General features: G+C 53.5%; 2 protein-coding genes and 1 gene segment (V, D, J or C); 1 reads left to right on the plus strand and 2 right to left on the minus strand.

Annotated features, from left to right (window-relative positions):
* Window positions 1-3,803: 3,803 nt before the first annotated feature.
* On the minus strand, window positions 3,804-4,602 carry LOC311423099 (feather keratin Cos1-1/Cos1-3/Cos2-1-like; the record flags this gene model as incomplete). The annotated part of the gene is made up of 2 exons (XM_084496708.1): window positions 3,804-4,121; window positions 4,504-4,602. 2 exons carry the CDS (start codon window positions 4,600-4,602, stop codon window positions 3,804-3,806), a joined length of 417 nt encoding a protein of 138 aa, XP_084352834.1.
* Window positions 4,603-7,353: 2,751 nt separating this feature from the next.
* LOC311423025 (T cell receptor alpha variable 4-like) lies at window positions 7,354-9,064 on the plus strand. The segment is given in 2 exons: window positions 7,354-7,606; window positions 8,773-9,064.
* A 996-nt stretch (window positions 9,065-10,060) lies between these two features.
* On the minus strand, window positions 10,061-10,846 carry LOC311423043 (feather keratin Cos2-3-like; the record flags this gene model as incomplete). Its single annotated transcript, XM_084496638.1, has 2 exons — window positions 10,061-10,368; window positions 10,768-10,846. 2 exons carry the CDS (start codon window positions 10,844-10,846, stop codon window positions 10,061-10,063), a joined length of 387 nt encoding a protein of 128 aa, XP_084352764.1.
* Between the last annotated feature and the right edge of the window lie 6,783 nt (window positions 10,847-17,629).

Below are 17,629 nucleotides of genomic sequence, written 5' to 3' on the forward strand. Positions count from 1 at the left end.
CCTGTAACTAGCAGTGAAGGTGGAGGATCCCACAGCAGTGTTCTATGGGTAAGAGCTGAGGATGGGGTCTGGCAGAACCACCATCACAGGATGATGGTAGTTGAATTTTGGCCTTGCCTGATGCAGGGCTTGTTGCAGCTGCTGGCAGTGGCATTGGGCTGCAGGACTTGGCACAGCAGGTACTGGTTGTAGCAGGACATGTGTTGGGGCAGGAGGTGCAACTGGGAGAGAGGGCAGGGAGGAAGCAGAGTGCAGGGACATGTGAGGAGCAAAATATCTTGATCCAGACATGATCTGAAAACGGTGGCCAGGACCCACAAGGATACTGCGTCTCTCTTAGATGACAATCCACCACAGACAGGTCCCACATAGTCTCTGAGTCACAACTTTCCCAATTCCTCTCTCATGACCACCATTACCACAACCCAGTACATGAGGTATCAGCCCAAAAGAGGGAGAAAAGCCAGCAGATCCCCCATGCTGGGGGATCTTATCAGGGCTTCAGATACACTGGGTTTCCAAGAAGAAGAAGAGGAGGGGGTGAGGTGCTGGGCTGGCTTTTCTGGCGGCCTTGCACTGTCCCAGGCTCAGAGGTAGCCTTCAGAGAAGTGATAAATTTCTAGGGGGCTTGTGATGAATGGAAACCCTCCCAGCTAATGACATGGGTTGTAGGGCTGTTTCCCCCTCTACACTGTCTTTATGATTTCCTGGCTTATGCCACACCCATTCCCTTTTGGAGGCTTCTTCTGTGTGCAATTTCTGTGTGATTTCTGGGCAAGGACTGAGTCAGTGGTAGCAGAGGACTTGGCTCAAGCACATGGTTGGTCCAGTGCAGACAAGTGATGCTGGCCTGGGGTACTGGAGTGGTGTTGTTTGTGACTGGTAACAGGAAGGGACCCAGCTGTTCCCAACCCTGCAATCCTTGCCTGGTCATCTGAGGGCTTCCCTATGTGCAGATATGTCATCTCTTCTACTCTCCCTCCTTTCCTCCCTCCCTCCCTCCCTCCCTCCCTCCCTCCCTCCCTCCCTCCCTCCCTCCCTCCCTCCCTCCCAACTTACTCCAACAGCCCCATGGGGTTGGCTTCCAGATAGGTGGGCTGCACTGATGGGTTTCTTTTCGCTTCCTTATAAAGCTGCCTTCTGGAGAAATGGGTTGACCTCCTTGGACTCCTCTCTCTGGGCAGTCCCTGTGCATCCCCACACTGTGCTGTCCTGTCCTCTGGAGCCTTGTCCTGCTCAGAATGCCACAGGTATGCCCTGCCAGAAAGGTCCCCAGCATCTCCTCTGTCAGCTGCCCTTGGCCTCTGCCCCTGCCCCATCAGGAATGTGTGTGAACATGTGTGGGGCAGAGCCCTTGTGAACTCATCAGAGGCACTGAGTGCACACATGTACCTGATGTCTGCATGTGTACACATGCATGGCCTCGTGTTCCTGTGTATGCAGTGTTTGCACCTGCATTTTTCAGAGCATCTATGGAACTGTGCATTTATGCATGCACATGCATGCTTGCATGTGTCCATCAATCTGTGTGTGTATTGCATATGCATTCTTGGTATGTGCTAGTGCACATGTGCACATAATTCACCTGACCCTAGGCATGTGTCCAGCTGGTCCCAGGGCATCTGGGACCCCTACATCTGCATCCTTTTTCCCGTTCTCTCTCTTCTCTTGTCTTTCACTCACCAAAAGGCATTATGTGTTTGTGCCTCCAATCTCACCACAGTTTCCATTCTCTGAGGACCTCTATGTCAATATTTGTACTTTGCTTGACAGTGCGCTGCAAGTGAGACTGGCATGGCTTGGGAACTGGAATAGATTCTCCAGGGAAGTGGTCACAGCATGAAGCCTGCTGGGGTTCAAGAAGCGTTTGAACATTCAGATGTGGTACAATTTGTAGGTAGTCCTCTGTGGAGCTAGAGGAGAGGGACTCAGTGATCTTTGTGGGTCTATTCTAACTCAGGATATCCTACAGTACTGTTATTACATGTTTTTCAGAGAAAATGAGATGCTATGTGGACAACATCTTTTTTAAATGTTGGTCTTGTTCTCCTTGATTAACTTATGCTGCAGGCAGGGAATAGGAAAGATGGCATCAACAATTTGACTTGTTCTCTAGAAGGTTTTTTCTATTTCCTAGAAAAAAGTTAATCTCAAATTGTGAGTATGCTACTACACCTCAGACAACAGTCTTAGACAGGACACATTTCTGGCTCAGGAGCACCTATTGATTATTGCTGTAAGCTGGGCAACAGATGTGTTATGTGCAGAAGTTGCACTGGCAACATGTAGAATCTGTGTGAAAGCAAAGTGCACAGCACTGTGTACACCCTGTGTACACCACAGGGCCCCAGGGTGTGCTACTGTGGGAACGCCCTGGCTTGGGTGTGGGGAGCAGTGGTGCTGCATGGTACACAAGGACCACTTCATCCTTGTGGCTCTGGGAATGACAGAGGAGCTTGATGCCTGGGAGAAGATCCCCCAGTGTGTGCCCTGTGGCTGGGCTGGTGCATGTCTTGTGCCATTCAGGGCCCATATACAGATCCTTCTGAGTGTACAATCAGGTCCCATTCTCACTGCCATCTCTCAGCGGTCATTGGGATTTCTGCATTCACAGAATGTCTTATCTGGAGCATTGTGGGGTTGTGGCACCTATGGAACCTTCGAGTTCCTGGGTCTGTTGAACGTTGTTCCATGCCTGGGGAAGAGAATCCAAGATGCAGTAGCCATGACTGTTTGGGCACCAGTCCCTGTCCTGGGCCTGCCTTCATGTAATAAGGAGTTGGGTTCACAGGGACTGGGTGTTCCAATGCATCCTGCTGTAGCTGGTAGGAGTATGAACTTGTGGGAATAGCTGTGCCATGCCAGATGTTGTACTGAAGGGTGATAAGGCTGCTCAAGGAAGCTATATCTGCTCTTCAAACCCTGGCATGCTGCCTATGATCAGGTGCTCGAGGAGAGGGAAAAGTGGAGGCGAGACAGAGGGCCATCCCCAAGACAATTACCCATTCCCAGTTTCTGCAATCCTTTGGGAACATCATTGTCCAAGCCTCCACCCCCAGCACAGCTCCACGCAAAGCAAGATGCCCCAGAGCTGGGGCCTCCAATGTTAACAGAACTTATTTAGGCAGAGACTTACAAGTCAAGGACTGGTGGCCATTGGCTGTGGAAGAACTAGGGATGTCTTCCTCACCTTCAAGAGACAGTGCCTGAAAGGTGATTTACTGCAATGTGCACTGCCGTCCAAAGCTTAGAGGATTGAGGCAGTGCCCACAGCCACAGCTAATTCCCACCAAAGCAATGACTTTCTCCCTGGCCATCTCTATGCAGATGGAAAGACGAGACCAGAACACATTCAGGGTTGCTGCAAATGTTTATTGAATCTCAGGAGGAAAATTAGGTGACTCCAAAGGAGGCCCCGAGAGTGAAGCTCAGGAGGAGAAGAAAAAGAATCTGTTCAGCTTTTCCTATTGCAGAGTTGCTACATCTACCTGGCCCACAAGTGCAGAGAGGCTAGAGGGCACTCAAATCAAGCTGGTTCGTGGGGGCCTCACAGAGAGCTTGGAGGGGAGCAGAGGGCAACAAGAAATAGAGGGTAAAAAGTATGAGTGAGTGAGTGGAAAACAGAATAGGTAGATATGAGCTGTGTTGTCAGAGACCCCTTGTTGGCCCCTTCTTATCTGTCATTACAGGACAAGACAGAGATGGTCAGCTCAATTTAAAACAATATCATGAAGGTCTGTTCTTCTGTCCAGCAGCATGTTGTGAGTTCCTGGGGTCCTGGTCCGGGAAAGGGTCTGGCATCTTTAGCAGGGGCGGCAACAGTAGCGGCTGGCAATACAAGAGAGGTCACAGCACCCGGAGTTGATGGGGACTCCGTCACAGCTGAGGATGCTGCCAACGGCAGCAGAGGTGGAGGATCCCACAACGGTGTTCTGCGGGAAGGAGCTGAGGATGGGGCCAGGCAGGGTCACCACCACGGGAGAGGGCTCAATGACGATGGTGGAGTTCTGGCACTGCCTGACACAGGGCTCGTTGCAGCTGCTGGCCAGCGGGGTTGGGCCGCAGGGCTGGCATGGCCGGCACTGGTCGTAGCAGGACATGTCTGGGGGCAGGAGGTTCACCTGGGGGAGAGGGCAGGGAGGAAGCAGAACATGGGGATGCATGACGAGCAGCCTGTCACCACACCCTGAGGAAACCAATGCATAGGCCGTGCTGGGAGCTGGAGGCTGTGCAGGGATGTGAGAGGGATTCTTGACCTCATCCTGCCAGGGCCCCAAAGAAGCTATCAGGGCGTATCTGGCTGCAGCAAAGGTTCTATAGCCAAAAAGCCATTGTAGTACACACCCAGACTTCCTCCATGGCAAACCTTCTCCCCACTTCCCTCTCCCACTACCAGCAGCCCCAAGATTTGATATGGAACAGAGCTGATTGCAGCTAAGAGGTCCATAGAACTGAGACTCCCTTGTGGAGAATGAGAGGGACAAGAAGGGGCTTCACACTCACCTGGGTCCTAAGGAGGAGAAGGCCAGAGAAGTGGATGAGGGAGCACGGGGCTGGGCTGGCTTTTATAGTGGACCTTAGCCACCCCATGTCCAGAGACATCCCTTGAAGCAGTGACTATTTTCTGACAAGCTCCTTTTGAATGCAAAACATCCCACCTAATGATATGGGCTGTGTATTTCCTTCCTGTGATGTTTTTTATTTCCTGCTTTTTGCCATGCCTTTTCCCCAGTTAAGTCACCTTTTTATTGGCAGGTAGGGAGGCCCAAGTATTTCCAGGCAACACAGGTCATTGTGGGCAGAAGACTCAGCTCACGTGCTGGAAGAGTCCAGTAATGGCAAATGACTTCAGCCTAGGTGTCTCCTTAGGGGTTCTTTGGGGCCCTTTTGGCCACAGGTTTCCCAGCTCCTACCTGTGACCATACCCCACCTAACACTGCCCTTGGGGAAAACCTTCTGACATGTTTTGCCTCCTTCTGCTCTGACCAAGGGATGTCTGTATGAGGGCAGAGGTTGTACAGAGCCCTTCCTGGATCTCTAAAGAAAGGCCCAACAGAAAACCAAGTGTCTGTTTTAGTGCTACAAAATATATAGCGGAATGTAGACAGAAAGTAAATGTTTCAGGTGCTGGGAAACTGCTGTTGTTGTAGCATCAGACAGAAGCATGTGAATTTTCCCAAGACACACAGTGCAGATCCTGTCCATAGAAAATTCCTTCTTCACTCCCACAGCTTGAAGGTTTTCATTCTTCTTAAAAAAATAAAATATAAAATGATATGAAATGAAATGAAATGAAATGAAATGAAATAAAATAAAATAAAATAAAATAAAATAAAATAAAATAAAATAAAATAAAATAAAATAAAATAAAATAAAATAAAATAAAAGTACACCTTCTCCTTAAATGATGTAAGCTTATGCCTGCCTTGACACCCAGGAGTGCTCAGTAGGGGCACTCCAGCAGATTAACTTACCGCTACTACTCAGGCTAATAAATGAGATTCTCAACTGTTAAATGCAATGCCCAAGAGAGCTGACGTCTTGCCAAGAGCCCTGGCCCAAGTGCCTTGGCAGAGGGACTGGAATTCAGTGATCTTTAAGGTCCCTTCCAACCGAAGCCATTCTATGGTTCTGTCATACCGTTCTCTGTCATCTACCACTTGACCTGGAGTGGGAATACACTCATGGTGGTGAGGGTGGTGCCCAACCAGCACTTGAGCTGTCCCATGTAGTTTGGCAACTTCCCCTTCACTCACATGTACTATGTCTTGCTCAGTACTTAAAGGGGGCTTATAAAAAAGATGGGGAGCAACTTTTTACTGGGTCAGGTAAAGATAGGACTAGGGGGACTGGTTTTAAATTAAAAGAAGGGAGATTTAGATTAAATGTTAGGAGGAAACATAGAGGTTGTTGAGGCACTAGAACGGTATGAAGAGACATGTATATGCCCAATCCCTGGAGGTATTCAAGCCCAGAGTGCCCCTGACAATCTGATCTAATGGTTGGCTTCCCTGTCCATGGCAGAGGGGCAGGAACTCAACAATCTTTAAGGTTCCTTCCAACCCAAGTCATTCTATGGTTCTATAATTCTATCATACTGTTCTAAGACATCTATCTCTTGATCTGGACTGGGAATTAACTAGTGATGATGGTGCCCAAACACCATCTTGCACTCTCCTATGTAGTTTATCTTTTGCAACTTCCCCTTCACTGATATGTACAATGGCTAGCTAAGGATGCCTCTTATGCTTTTAGATGCCTTCTGTGTAGCGAGGATAATTTTGTTCTCTAGCTGTGTGGTCTAGCTCCTCTTCCTCTAATAGTGGTCCTAAAATGGGATCTTCTCTTCACATTCAAGGACCAGGATAGATCTGTTGGCATCTACCATCCACTGCCATGGGAGAGAAGGTATGTGCCTGTTTGGTGGGAAGCCTGTGGACTGAGCTCCTGCACCCTTCCTTGGCACAAGTGGCACTCCTGCTTCGATAATCCTGTGCTGCCCCTACATAGTAACTGACGGCTTCTTCTGGGACTTGCTACCTGTCATGCAGCTGGCGTCTGCTAAGAGCTTCTGCACTGCTGTGCTCCTTGATTACAATAGCACCATCAGTTTTCCTGTCTTCCTTGAGCTCCTGTAGGGTGTTCCTTGTTGCCCTCTGGAAGTAGGCTTGTGAGGAGACACAAGACACCGTCTGCTCACTCTCACTTGGCTGCAGTTGTGTTGTGCCTGGGGCCATGCTCCTTCCTCTCTACCCACCCCATTGCGAACATCGCCCTGAACAGTGGTGTTCATCATCTCCAGGGCTGTGATGCCCCTGCTCCATGCACCAACCTAGAGCCTGAAGACCTATAAGGTGAAGGAAGCCGTGGGAAAACTGAGAAACAAAGGGTGTTTGTTTCTTTGTTTGTTTTCTCTGACAGATGATGAGGGAGGCAGTGAGGAGACCAAATGGGGGGGAGGGGGCACACCACTTGTGGGGGGCTATGCGGGGCTGTGGCCGTGTTTATGCTAGCGCGATTATCAGATTGGGGATGTTTTCAGTTGGGACGCTAAGAAAAGGGAACACAATCAACAAGCATACAGAGACAGCGACCAGACCAAAGAAACATGAAGGCGATCACGACAGAAACCTCGCAATTCACACCGGTTGTTGGCCTATCAAGATGCCACAGGTGCCACTGCCAGGAAGATCAGCCTGAGCCTTGCAACTGCAATGGTTGTGAAACACGGACGCCGGCAGGAATGGGTGTGGGATAGACCTATACAAACCCATGTGGGGACGTGCAGGGTAAGGGGAGCTGGGAGGAGCACACAAGGGCAGACGGAGCGGGGTGTCCTGTCCTCTTCTGGAATCTGTCCTTACCTGTGTGCACGTGTACTGCAAGGAGAAAATGCCAGCTCCTGGTAGAAAAATGAGAGTAGATTTGGTGCCAGCTGCCAGAGTCAGACTGGGGGCGAGGCTGCCCCCGGCCTATGCTGTCAGCTGCTGGAGCCAGGAGGTCCCTGTGCAGCTCCTGGAGCAGGGGGAGGAGGTCTCGGCCTCCAGGCAAATGCATCAGGAGCATTTTGGGCCCCCAAAAGCAGCTACTGCCAGTACCAGACTGGGTATATCTTCCCCAAACGGGGCATACACATCCCTGTCTGTGTGTCTCCTGGATATGTGCTCAGCTTCCATAACCGTGGAGCCTGCAAAGGGGAAAGTGGGCAGCTGCACTCCTCAGCCTGGGCAGAGGCCGTCGACCGGTGCTGCCAAGCTCCACGGGTAGCACCAGCTGGAGGGACCCTGGGGCTCGGGGTTTTGTCGGTGTGCCCCGTCCAAGGGCACCAGCACATTACCTGCGGCAGTGCCGGCCGCAGCCCGGGAACCACTGTTCGCAGCACTGCATACCAGACCCGACCTGGCCTGGCGCTGCCCACTGCCCCCTGCCTGCCCCTCTTCCTGGGGACGCTGAAGACGGGCAGCTGCTGTCTCTGCTCCCTCTCTCTTTCTCTCTCCCTTTGCTACTCCCTCTCCTATCCCCCCTCCTCTTCCGTGCCGAAGGAGCTGCCTCAGCCTTTCTACGCACGCCTCCGCGTCCCGGGCTGGACTGCAGGACGGGCAGAGCCCCGCGGGCAGCAGCCGAAGCCCTGCCCGCCCACAGGCGCCCAGCACTCGCAGCCCGGGCCAGCCCCCGAGCGGCCCCGGGGCGGAGCTGGCGGCGCCGGGCGGCGGCGGCGGGGAGGAGGCGCCGCGGGCGGAGCAGAGCCGGGGCTGGCGGGGGCAGCGCGGCGCGGGCGGCGGAGCGGCGGGATGCGGCAGGGCCGGGCCGCAGGGCTGGCGGCGCTGGCCGCGGTGCTCCTGGGTGCGCGGGGCTGCCGGCGCCGGGGACGGGACGGGACGGGGCTGCCCTCGCTTCTGGCCCGCCGGCTTCTTACGGACCTCGCTCCCCTCTGGCCTCCCTCTGCAGCCATCCCGCCTGCCTCCAGCGAGCTCAGCCGGCCGTTGCCTCCCACCTTGCCTTGCTCCCTGCCTTCCTCCTCTCCTTTCGGCACACCCCCACTCATTCCTGCCTGCTTCCCTTCTCCTTCTGGCTCAGACTCTCCTTCCAAACAGTCCTGCTCCGACTTGGTCCCCTAATAAGCATTCCCAGTGAAATGGCTTTGTGTGCTTTTTTTCTGAGAAAAAGCTCGCATCAGCTGTCAACTGTTTTCTTCTTCCCTTTCCCACTGTGTGACATTTTCGGTGCAGGAAAGACATTTTCTGAGTTTTCTCCTGCTTTCTTCCTCGGCAGTGGCTGCAGGCAGAGCCCAGGTGCAGCAGGAACCATGGGCAGAGACCACCGACGGCACCGGCATCAACATCACCTGCTCACACCCCAACATCCAGTTAAACGAGTTCATCCAGTGGAACCGCCATCTCCCGGGCCAAGGACCCGCATTCCTCATGAGCGTTTTAAGAGGCTCCAAAGCACTGACGGACCTGCCAGGGAGGCTCGAGGTGGCAGCAGACCGCCGGTCCAGCGCCCTGTGGCTCACCGAGCCCCGTCTTCGGGACGCGGCGGTGTATTACTGAGCCCTGAGAGCCACGGGGAGAGGAGCCGGGGCTGCGGCCGTGCAGGAACCATGGCAGGCGGGGCCGGGCGTGTGTGGCGGGGGGAGGCAGGGGCACAGATCCCAGGGGGCACTGCCGCTCTGCCGGCGGGGGCCGTCTTACGGTACAGGCGCGGAGGTTCCCCCGCCAGTCCAGCCCTGTCCCGGACCGGTCCTGCTGAGGCCCATTAGTTCTTCCGGGTAGGTCGCTGGGGGTCTGATGTGGGTCAGACCCAGCTAAGTGTGAGAGGTCAGGACGGCACACCCAGCGATGTTGGGCTTCTTTCCATACCAGAAGCCACTTTTGCAGAAGCTCTTCTTCAGTGAATACAAGCAACACTTTAACTCCACTTCCAACAAACTGCTGTCCTTCCTTCAGACTCAATCTCAACTGCTTCATGGCCACTTTGATCCACCTTTGTCCTTTCTTCACCTTTAGCTTTGGGAAATCCTTTTGTTCTATGGGTGTCCCTCTCCTTCGCTGGCCTTTCCCCCACTTCTACATTCTTCCTGGACAGCTCAGGACGGAGTATGCAGAGGGAAAAATTATTTACAGTCAAGACTGGGATGCACAAATCTTTAATGAGTATACAGAGAAAAAGGAGGTCACTCCAAGCAGAGGCCCCTCAGTGCAGGGATCACCAGGGCCAATCAAAAGGCCAAGTGTCCCTTGCCTATGGTGGAGATCATGCAGGGCATGTGTCTGCTGTTCCTGCAGTGGGAGGGCTGCCTCTGAGAAGCAACACAGCCCAGAAGAAGAACACAAAGAAAAGGGAGAGAAGAAGGTAGGTGAAGGGATGGAAGGAGGGACATGGGCTGTGTTTTCAGAAATTTCAGGGTAGACACTGGGCTGGATCCTGCCAATATTTGCCAGAGTAGCTAAGGAAGGTCAGTCATTCTGAAAGCAATGGCCTGAAGATTCCTCCTTTGTGTAGCACCATATACGAATTTCCTGGGAGAAGAACCCCAGGGCCATGGCCACTGGCTTCTTTAGCAGGGCAGGCACCTTCTGCCACAGTAGCGGCTGGAAATGCCAGAGAGGTCACAGCAGCCGGAGGTGATGGGGACTCCGTCACAGCTGAGGATGCTGCCAACGGCAGCGGAGGTGGAGGATCCCACAACGGTGTTCTGCGGGAAGGAGCTGAGGATGGGGCCAGGCAGGGTCACCACCACGGGAGAGGGCTCAATGACAACGGTGGAGTTCTGGCACTGCCTGACGCAGGGCTCGTTGCAGCTGCTGGCCAGTGGGGTCGGGCCACAGGGCCGGCATGGCAGGCACTGGTTGTAGCAGGACATGTCTTGGGCTGGAGATGCACCTGGGAAAGATGGTAGAGAGGAAGCAGAGCACATGGGTAGGTGAGGATCAGCTCAGTTACCCCATCACAAAAGAGCCAAGGCAACTGCTGAAGGTGGATGTGGAGGCTGTGCCAGGAGGCACATGGTGTTCATCACTTTGTCCTGACAAGGCCCTTCAAAGAGCAGCCTGGCCCAGGAACGCTCTCACATAGTACATAAACCAAAAGCCGCCTCAGACCCATGTCCCAGTCACTGTCTACACAGACTTTCTGTATCCACCCCTCTCCCATGGCAAGAAACTCTGAGGCCCAGCATAGCACTGAACCACGACCAGGTGAGATGTCTATTGATGCAAGATCCCTTCCACTTTGGAAGAGGAGGAGAGAGGGCTTCAGACTCACCTGGTTCCCAAGGAGGACAAGGCGAGAGAACTGGATGGGAGAGCAGGGAGCTGAGCTGCCTTTTATACTGGTCCTTCATTGCTGCTGGCCCAGAGTCTCCCTTGGCAGAGGTAACAATTTTCTGACAAGCTCATCTTGAATGCAAACCATCCCAACAAATGATATGGGCTGTGCGCTGGTTTCCTGCACTGCTGCCTTTTCATTTCCAGATTTTAGGTCATGGCCATGCCCCAGCAATAGCTTCTTTAGAGTGCTGGGATGAAACGTCCAAGTATTTCTAGGGCAGGAATGCATCTGTGAGGGCATATCTATCTAAATCTACTCTTCTTTAGTTTAAAACCATTACCCCTTGACATACTCCAGCCCTCTGATCCTCTTCGTGGCCCTCCTTTGGACCCACTCTAACAGGTCTTTGTCTTTCTTGTGCTGGGAGCCCGAGCGCTGAATGCAGCACTCCAGTTGATGTCTTCCTGGAGCAATGTAGAGGGGGACAATCACCTCCCACCACCTGCTGCTCACGCCTCTTTCAATGCAGCTTAGATTATGGTTGGCCTTTTGGGCTCTAAGTGCACTTTGCTTGCTCATGTTGAGTTTTTCATCAAACACCTCCACCAAGTCCTTCTCTTCAGGGCTCCTCTCAACCTATTCACGGCCCAGCTCATAGTTGTGGTTGGGATTGCCCTGATCCACACGAAGGACCTTGCACTTGGCCTTGTTGAACCTCATAAGACTTGCATGGGCCCACTTCTCAAGCCTGGCTAGGTCTCCATGAATGGAATCCCTTCCCTCTAACATGTCAAATGCACCTCTTGGTATCATCAACAAACTTTCTGAGTGCCACTCAGTGCCACACTCCATGTCCCCAGGAAAGATATTAACTAATACTGGTCTCAGTACAGACCCTTGCGGAATTTGCCGAGGCGATCGGCTCCGGGGCAGACGCGTTCTGCAGCGGAGCGGGGGATCGGGCCAGGCAGGGTAATTTTTCCGTCATCGAGCCTACTTGAGGGAGCCGCCAGGACCCGGCAGCCCTCGTGAGGGAGGCTGACGAGACGAAGGTGGAGCCAGCAGCGCCCCCTCCCCAGCCGTTCAAAAGCTGCCCCTAGGGAGCGCGAGCGACCAGGAGTGCGGCGAACAGCGTGGGCAAACAGGGCGTGGCGCGTCAGAAGGGAGTGGCTTGGCAGTTAGCGCAGCAGTTCGCGCAGGAAGGGCAGAGCACTCTCCCTGCCCACACGAACACCTCCTTAACAACAGCCGTTAGCTAGGTGATAATGGTCTCCACCAGGCACGGTGCGCTCTCCAGGAAGTCGGTACGCACCCAGACCATCTACGCGTTAAAAAATGCCGCAGTTCAGGTCACCGGATGCAGGGAGTGTCTGAGCCTGTTGCTGCCATCGGCAGGAGGCAGAGAAATTGCGTGCGTGAGGTGCGAGCAGGTGGATGACCTGGTCTGCATGGTGGCGGAGCTCAAGGAGGAGGTGAAGAGGTTGAGGGCCATCAGGGAGTGTGAGCGAGAGATAGACTTGTGGAGTAACTCCCTGCAGGGCCTCAAGGAGAGGTACCGAGGTGAGACTCCTCAAATGGGGGTGGACCCCCTGCCCTGTAGCCGTCGGGCAGAGGGAGGAGATCTGGGAGTTCAGGAGGAATGGAAACGGGTCCCTGCTCGACATCGCAGGCGACGCCCTCCCCTTCCAGCCCCGCATTCCCAGGTGCCCTTACACAACAGGTTTGAGGCCCTGGAGCTCGACAGACCAGTAGCTGAGGAAGAGGTAGCAAGTGTTCCCAGGAGGATGCCTAGGGTGAGGAGGTCGACTCCACGCCTCAGGACTGCCTCCACCAAGAAAGACAGGAGGGTTATTGTTGTTGGAGACTCTATTCTTAAGGGAACAGAGGGCCCTATTTGTCGGCCTGACCCTACCCGTAGGGAAGTCTGCTGCCTCCCTGGGGCCAGGGTCAGGGACGTTGCCAGGAAGCTTCCCAACCTGGTACGCCCCTCTGACTATTATCCTCTTTTGATAGTCCAAGCGGGCAGTGACAACATCGAAGAGAGAAGCCTGAAGGCTATCAAAAGAGACTTTAGGGGGCTGGGTTGGTTAGTGGATGGAGTGGGAGTGCAGGTGGTGTTTTCATCCATCCCTATGGTGGCAGGGAGGGGTACAGAGAGGACACGGAAAGCCCACCTGTTAAACACATGGCTCCGGGGCTGGTGCCAACGCAGAAATCTTGGGTTTTTTGATCATGGGGCACTTTACGCAGCACCTGGCCTGATGGCCACAGACGGGTCCCTATCTTTTAGGGGAAAAAGGATCCTGGGCCAGGAGCTGGCAGGGCTCATTGAGAGGGCTTTAAACTAGGAAGGAAGGGGGATGGGGCTGAAGCAAGGATTGTTGGGGCTGTGCCAGGGGGAACAATGGCAAGGCCAGAGGATAAGGCAATGGCCCAGCTGAAGTGCATCTACACCAATGCACGCAGCATGGGTAACAAACAGGAGGAGCTGGAAGCCATCGTGCAGCAGGCAGGCTACGACTTGGTTGCCATCACGGAGACGTGGTGGGACCAGTCTCATGACTGGAGTACTGCAGTGCCTGGCTATAAGCTCTTTAGAAGGAACAGGCAGCACAGAAGGGGTGGTGGTGTGGCTCTCTATATTAGAGAGTCTTTCGAGGTTGTAGAACTCAAGGCTGGGAATGACAAGGTCGAGTCCCTTTGGGTTAGGATCGGCAGGGACAACAAGGCTAGTGTCCTGGTCGGGGTCTGCTATAGACCGCCGAACCAGGATGAGGAGACGGATGAGGAATTCTACAGGCAGCTGACAGAAGTTGCGAAATCGTCAGCTCTTGTACTCGTGGGGGACTTCAACTTCCCTGACATATCATGGAAGCACAACACAGCCCAGAGAAAGCAGTCTAGGAGGTTTCTGGAGAGCGTGGAAGATAGCTTCCTGACGCAGCTGGTTAGTGAACCTACCAGGGGTGGTACCCCGCTAGACCTTCTCTTCACAAACAGAGAAGGACTGGTGGAGGATGTGATTGTCGGGAGCTGTTTTGGGCAGAGTGACCACGCAATGGTGGAGTTCACTATTCTTGGCGAGGCCAGGAAGGGGACCAGTAAAACCGCTGTATTGGACTTTCGGAGGGCTGACTTTGGGCTGCTCAGGACACTAGTTGGTGGAGTCCCTTGGGAGGCAGTTCTGAAGGGCAGAGGGGTCCAGGAAGGCTGGGCGCTCTTCAAGAGGGAAATCTTAATGGCGCAGGAGCGGTCTGTCCTCATTTGCCCAAAGACGAGCTGGTGGGGAAGAAGACCAGCCTGGCTCAACAGAGATTTGTGTCTTGATCTTAGGAGAAAAAAGAGGGTTTATAAGCTTTGGAAAAGTGGGCAGGCCACTAGGGAGGACTTTAAGGATGTAGCGAGGCTGTGCAGGGACAAAATTAGGAAGGCCAAAGCTCATCTGGAGCTCAATCTGGCTACTGCCATTAAAGATAACAACAATTGTTTTGAGAAATACATCAACACAAAAAGGAGGACTAAGGAGAATCTCCATCCTTTACTGGATGCGGGGGGAAACTTAGTTACAAGAGATGAGGAAAAGGCGGAGGTGCTCAATGCCTTCTTTGCCTCAGTCTTTAGCGGCAATACCGGTTGTTCTCTGGATGCTCAGTACCCTGAGCTGGTGGAAGGGGATGGGGAGCAGGATGTGGCCCTCACTATCCATGAAGAACTGGTTGGTGACCTGCTACGGCACTTGGATGTGCACAAATCGATGGGGCCGGATGGGATCCACCCAAGGGTACTGAGAGAACCAGCAGAGGAGCTGGCCAAGCCACTGTCCATCATTTATCAGCAGTCCTGGCGATCGGGGGAGGTCCCAGTTGACTGGTGGCTAGCAAATGTGACGCCCATCTACAAGAAGGGCCGGAGGGCAGACCCGGGAAACTACAGGCCTGTCAGTTTGACCTCAGTGCCAGGGAAGCTCATGGAGCAGATTCTCTTGAGAGTCATCATGCGGCACTTGCAGGGCAAGCAGGCAATCAGGCCCAGTCAGCATGGGTTTATGAAAGGAATGCAGTCTCCCACAGCATTCTCCTCAAGAAACTGACTGCTCTTGGCTTGGACTGGCGCATGCTTCGTTGGGTTAGAAACTGGCTGGATAGCCGGGCCCAAAGAGTCGTGGTGAATGGAGTCAAGTCCAGTTGGAGGCCAGTCACTAGTGGCGTCCCCCAGGGCTCGGTGCTGGGGCCAGTCCTCTTTAATATCTTCATCGATGATCTGGACGAGGGCATCGAGTGCACCCTCAGTAAGTTTGCAGATGACACCAAGTTAGGTGTGTGTGTCGATCTGCTTGAGGGTAGGAAAGCTCTGCAGGAGGATCTGGATAGGCTGCACCAATGGGCTGAGGTCAACTGTATGAAGTTCAACAAGGCCAAGTGCCGGGTCCTGCACCTGAGGCGCAATAACCCCAAGCAGAGCTACAGGCTGGGAGAGGAATGGTTGGAGAGTTGCCAGGCAGAGAAGGACCTGGGAGTGATGGTGGACAGTCGGCTGAATATGAGCCAGCAGTGTGCTCAGGTGGCCAAGAAGGCCAACGGCATCCTGGCTTGTATCAGGAACAGTGTGACCAGCAGGGCTAGGGAGGTGATTGTCCCCCTGTACTCAGCTCTGGTGAGGCCGCACCTTGAGTACTGTGTTCAGTTTTGGGCCCCTCGCTACAAGAAGGACATGGAGGTGATTGAGTGGGTGCAGAGAAGGGCGACGAAGCTGGTGAGGGGCCTGGAGAACAAGTCCTACGAGGAGCGGCTGAGGGAGCTGGGCTTGTTCAGCCTGGAGAAGAGGAGGCTCAGGGGCGACCTTATCGCTCTCTATAGGTACCTCAAGGGAGGCTGTAGTGAGGTGGGGGTTGGCCTGTTCTCCCACGTGCCTGGTGACAGGATGAGGAGGAATGGGCTAAAGTTGAGCCAGGGGAGTTTTAGGTTAGATGTTAGGAAGAACTTCTTTACCTAAAGGGTTGTTAGGCATTGGAACAGGCTGCCCAGGGAAGTGGTGGAGTCACCATCCCTGGAAGTCTTTAAAAGACGTTTAGATGTAGAGCTTAGGGATATGGTTTAGTGGGGACTGTTAGTGTTAGGTCAGAGGTTGGACTCGATGATCTTGAGGTCTCTTCCAACCTAGAAATTCTGTGATTCTGTGATACCAAGGGTCCATTAGCTGCATGGTCTGAGCGCGACCATGCAGCTAATTCTTTATCCACCGAGCATTCCATCTGTCAAATCCATGCCTCCCCAGCTCAGAGAGAAGGATGTTGTGCCGGATGGTGTCAAATACTTGGCACAAGTCCAGGCAGATGATGTCAATTGCTCTTTCCCTATCCACCTGTCGTGGTTCCGCTCGAGTGGGCAGCCGAGCTCCACCACAGCCGCTCTCTCACTGCCCCTCCTCAAAGAGGAATGGGGAGAAAATATGTGAAAAAGGCTCAAAGGTTGAGATAAGGATGAGAAAATCACGCAATAATTATTGTAACAGGCAAAACAGACTTGGCATAAGAAGATAGTAAGATTTATTGCTCATTACTAACAAGCTAGAGAAGTGAGAAACAAAGGAAAGAAACCAAAAGCACCTTCTCCCCCCATCCTCCCTCTTCCACCTCCTCCCCCCGAGCGGTGCAGGGGAACGGGGGAATGGGGGTTATGATCAGTCTACAGCGCTTCTTCTCTGTCGCTCCTTCTCGATCACTCTCATCCCCTGTGCTGTGGGTTCCCTCCCACAGGATGCAGTCCTTAATGAACTGATCTGGTGTGGGCTTCCCACGGGCAGCAGCTCTTCCAGAACTGCTCCAGATATGGCTCCGTACCACGGGGTCCATCCCTCAGGAGAAAACTGCTCCAACCTGGCTCCCCCATGGGCAGCAGCTCCTGCCAGGTCACCTGCTCCTGCTTTGTCTCCTCTCCACGGGCTACAGGTCCGTCCCGGAATCTGCTCCGGCAGGGGTCTTCCACAGGTGGCAGCCTCCGTCGGTGCAGGGCCACCTGCTCTACCGTGGTCTCCTCCACGGGCTGCAGCATGGAACCCTGCTCCACCGTGGTACTCCATGGGCTGCAGGAGGACATCCTGCTTCACCATGGTCCTCACCACAGGCCGCAGGGGACTTCTGCTCCGGCGCCTGGAGCACCTCTCCTCCTCCTTCTACACTGACCTTGGTGCCTGCAAGGCCATTCCTTACTCCCTTCACTTTCCCAGCTGCTGTGTTGCGCAGCGTTTTTTTCCCTGTCTTAAATATGCTCTCACAGAGGCACAAAACAACATCACTTATTGGCTCAGCTCTGGAAAACAATGGGGCCCTTCCCAAACATGGGGCAGCTTCTAGATCTTTCTCACAGAAACCACCCCTATGGCCCCCTGCTACCAAAACCTTGCCACGTAAACCCACTACACCACCATTGTAAAAGAACCACCAGATTTGTCAGGCACAATCTGCCCCTAGTGAAGCCATGTTTGTTTTCACCAGTCATCTCCTTATTTTCTGTGTGTGCAAGCATAGTTTCCAGGAGGATCTGTTCCATGATCTTGCGGGTCACAGAGGTGAGGCTGGCAGTAGTTCCCTTTGTCTTCTCAATTAGGATGCACAGTAGTTTGGCAACATCACCCACCACTTCCCATAAGACCCACAGATGCATCTCATCTAATCCCATGAACTTGTGCACCTTCACGTTCCTTTGTTGGTCTTGAACCTGATCTTCCTGTACGATGAGTGGTTCTTCATTCTCCTAGTCCCTGCTTTTGCCTTCTGAGACTTGGGCTAGGTGGCTAGAGCTCTTGCTGGTGAGGGCTGAAGCAAAAAAGTCATTGGCTAACTCAGACTTCACCATAT

The sequence above is a fragment of the Aythya ferina genome (genome assembly GCF_964211825.1).
Source record: "Aythya ferina genome assembly, chromosome: 23".
NCBI classification, from domain to species: Eukaryota; Metazoa; Chordata; class Aves; order Anseriformes; family Anatidae; genus Aythya; species Aythya ferina.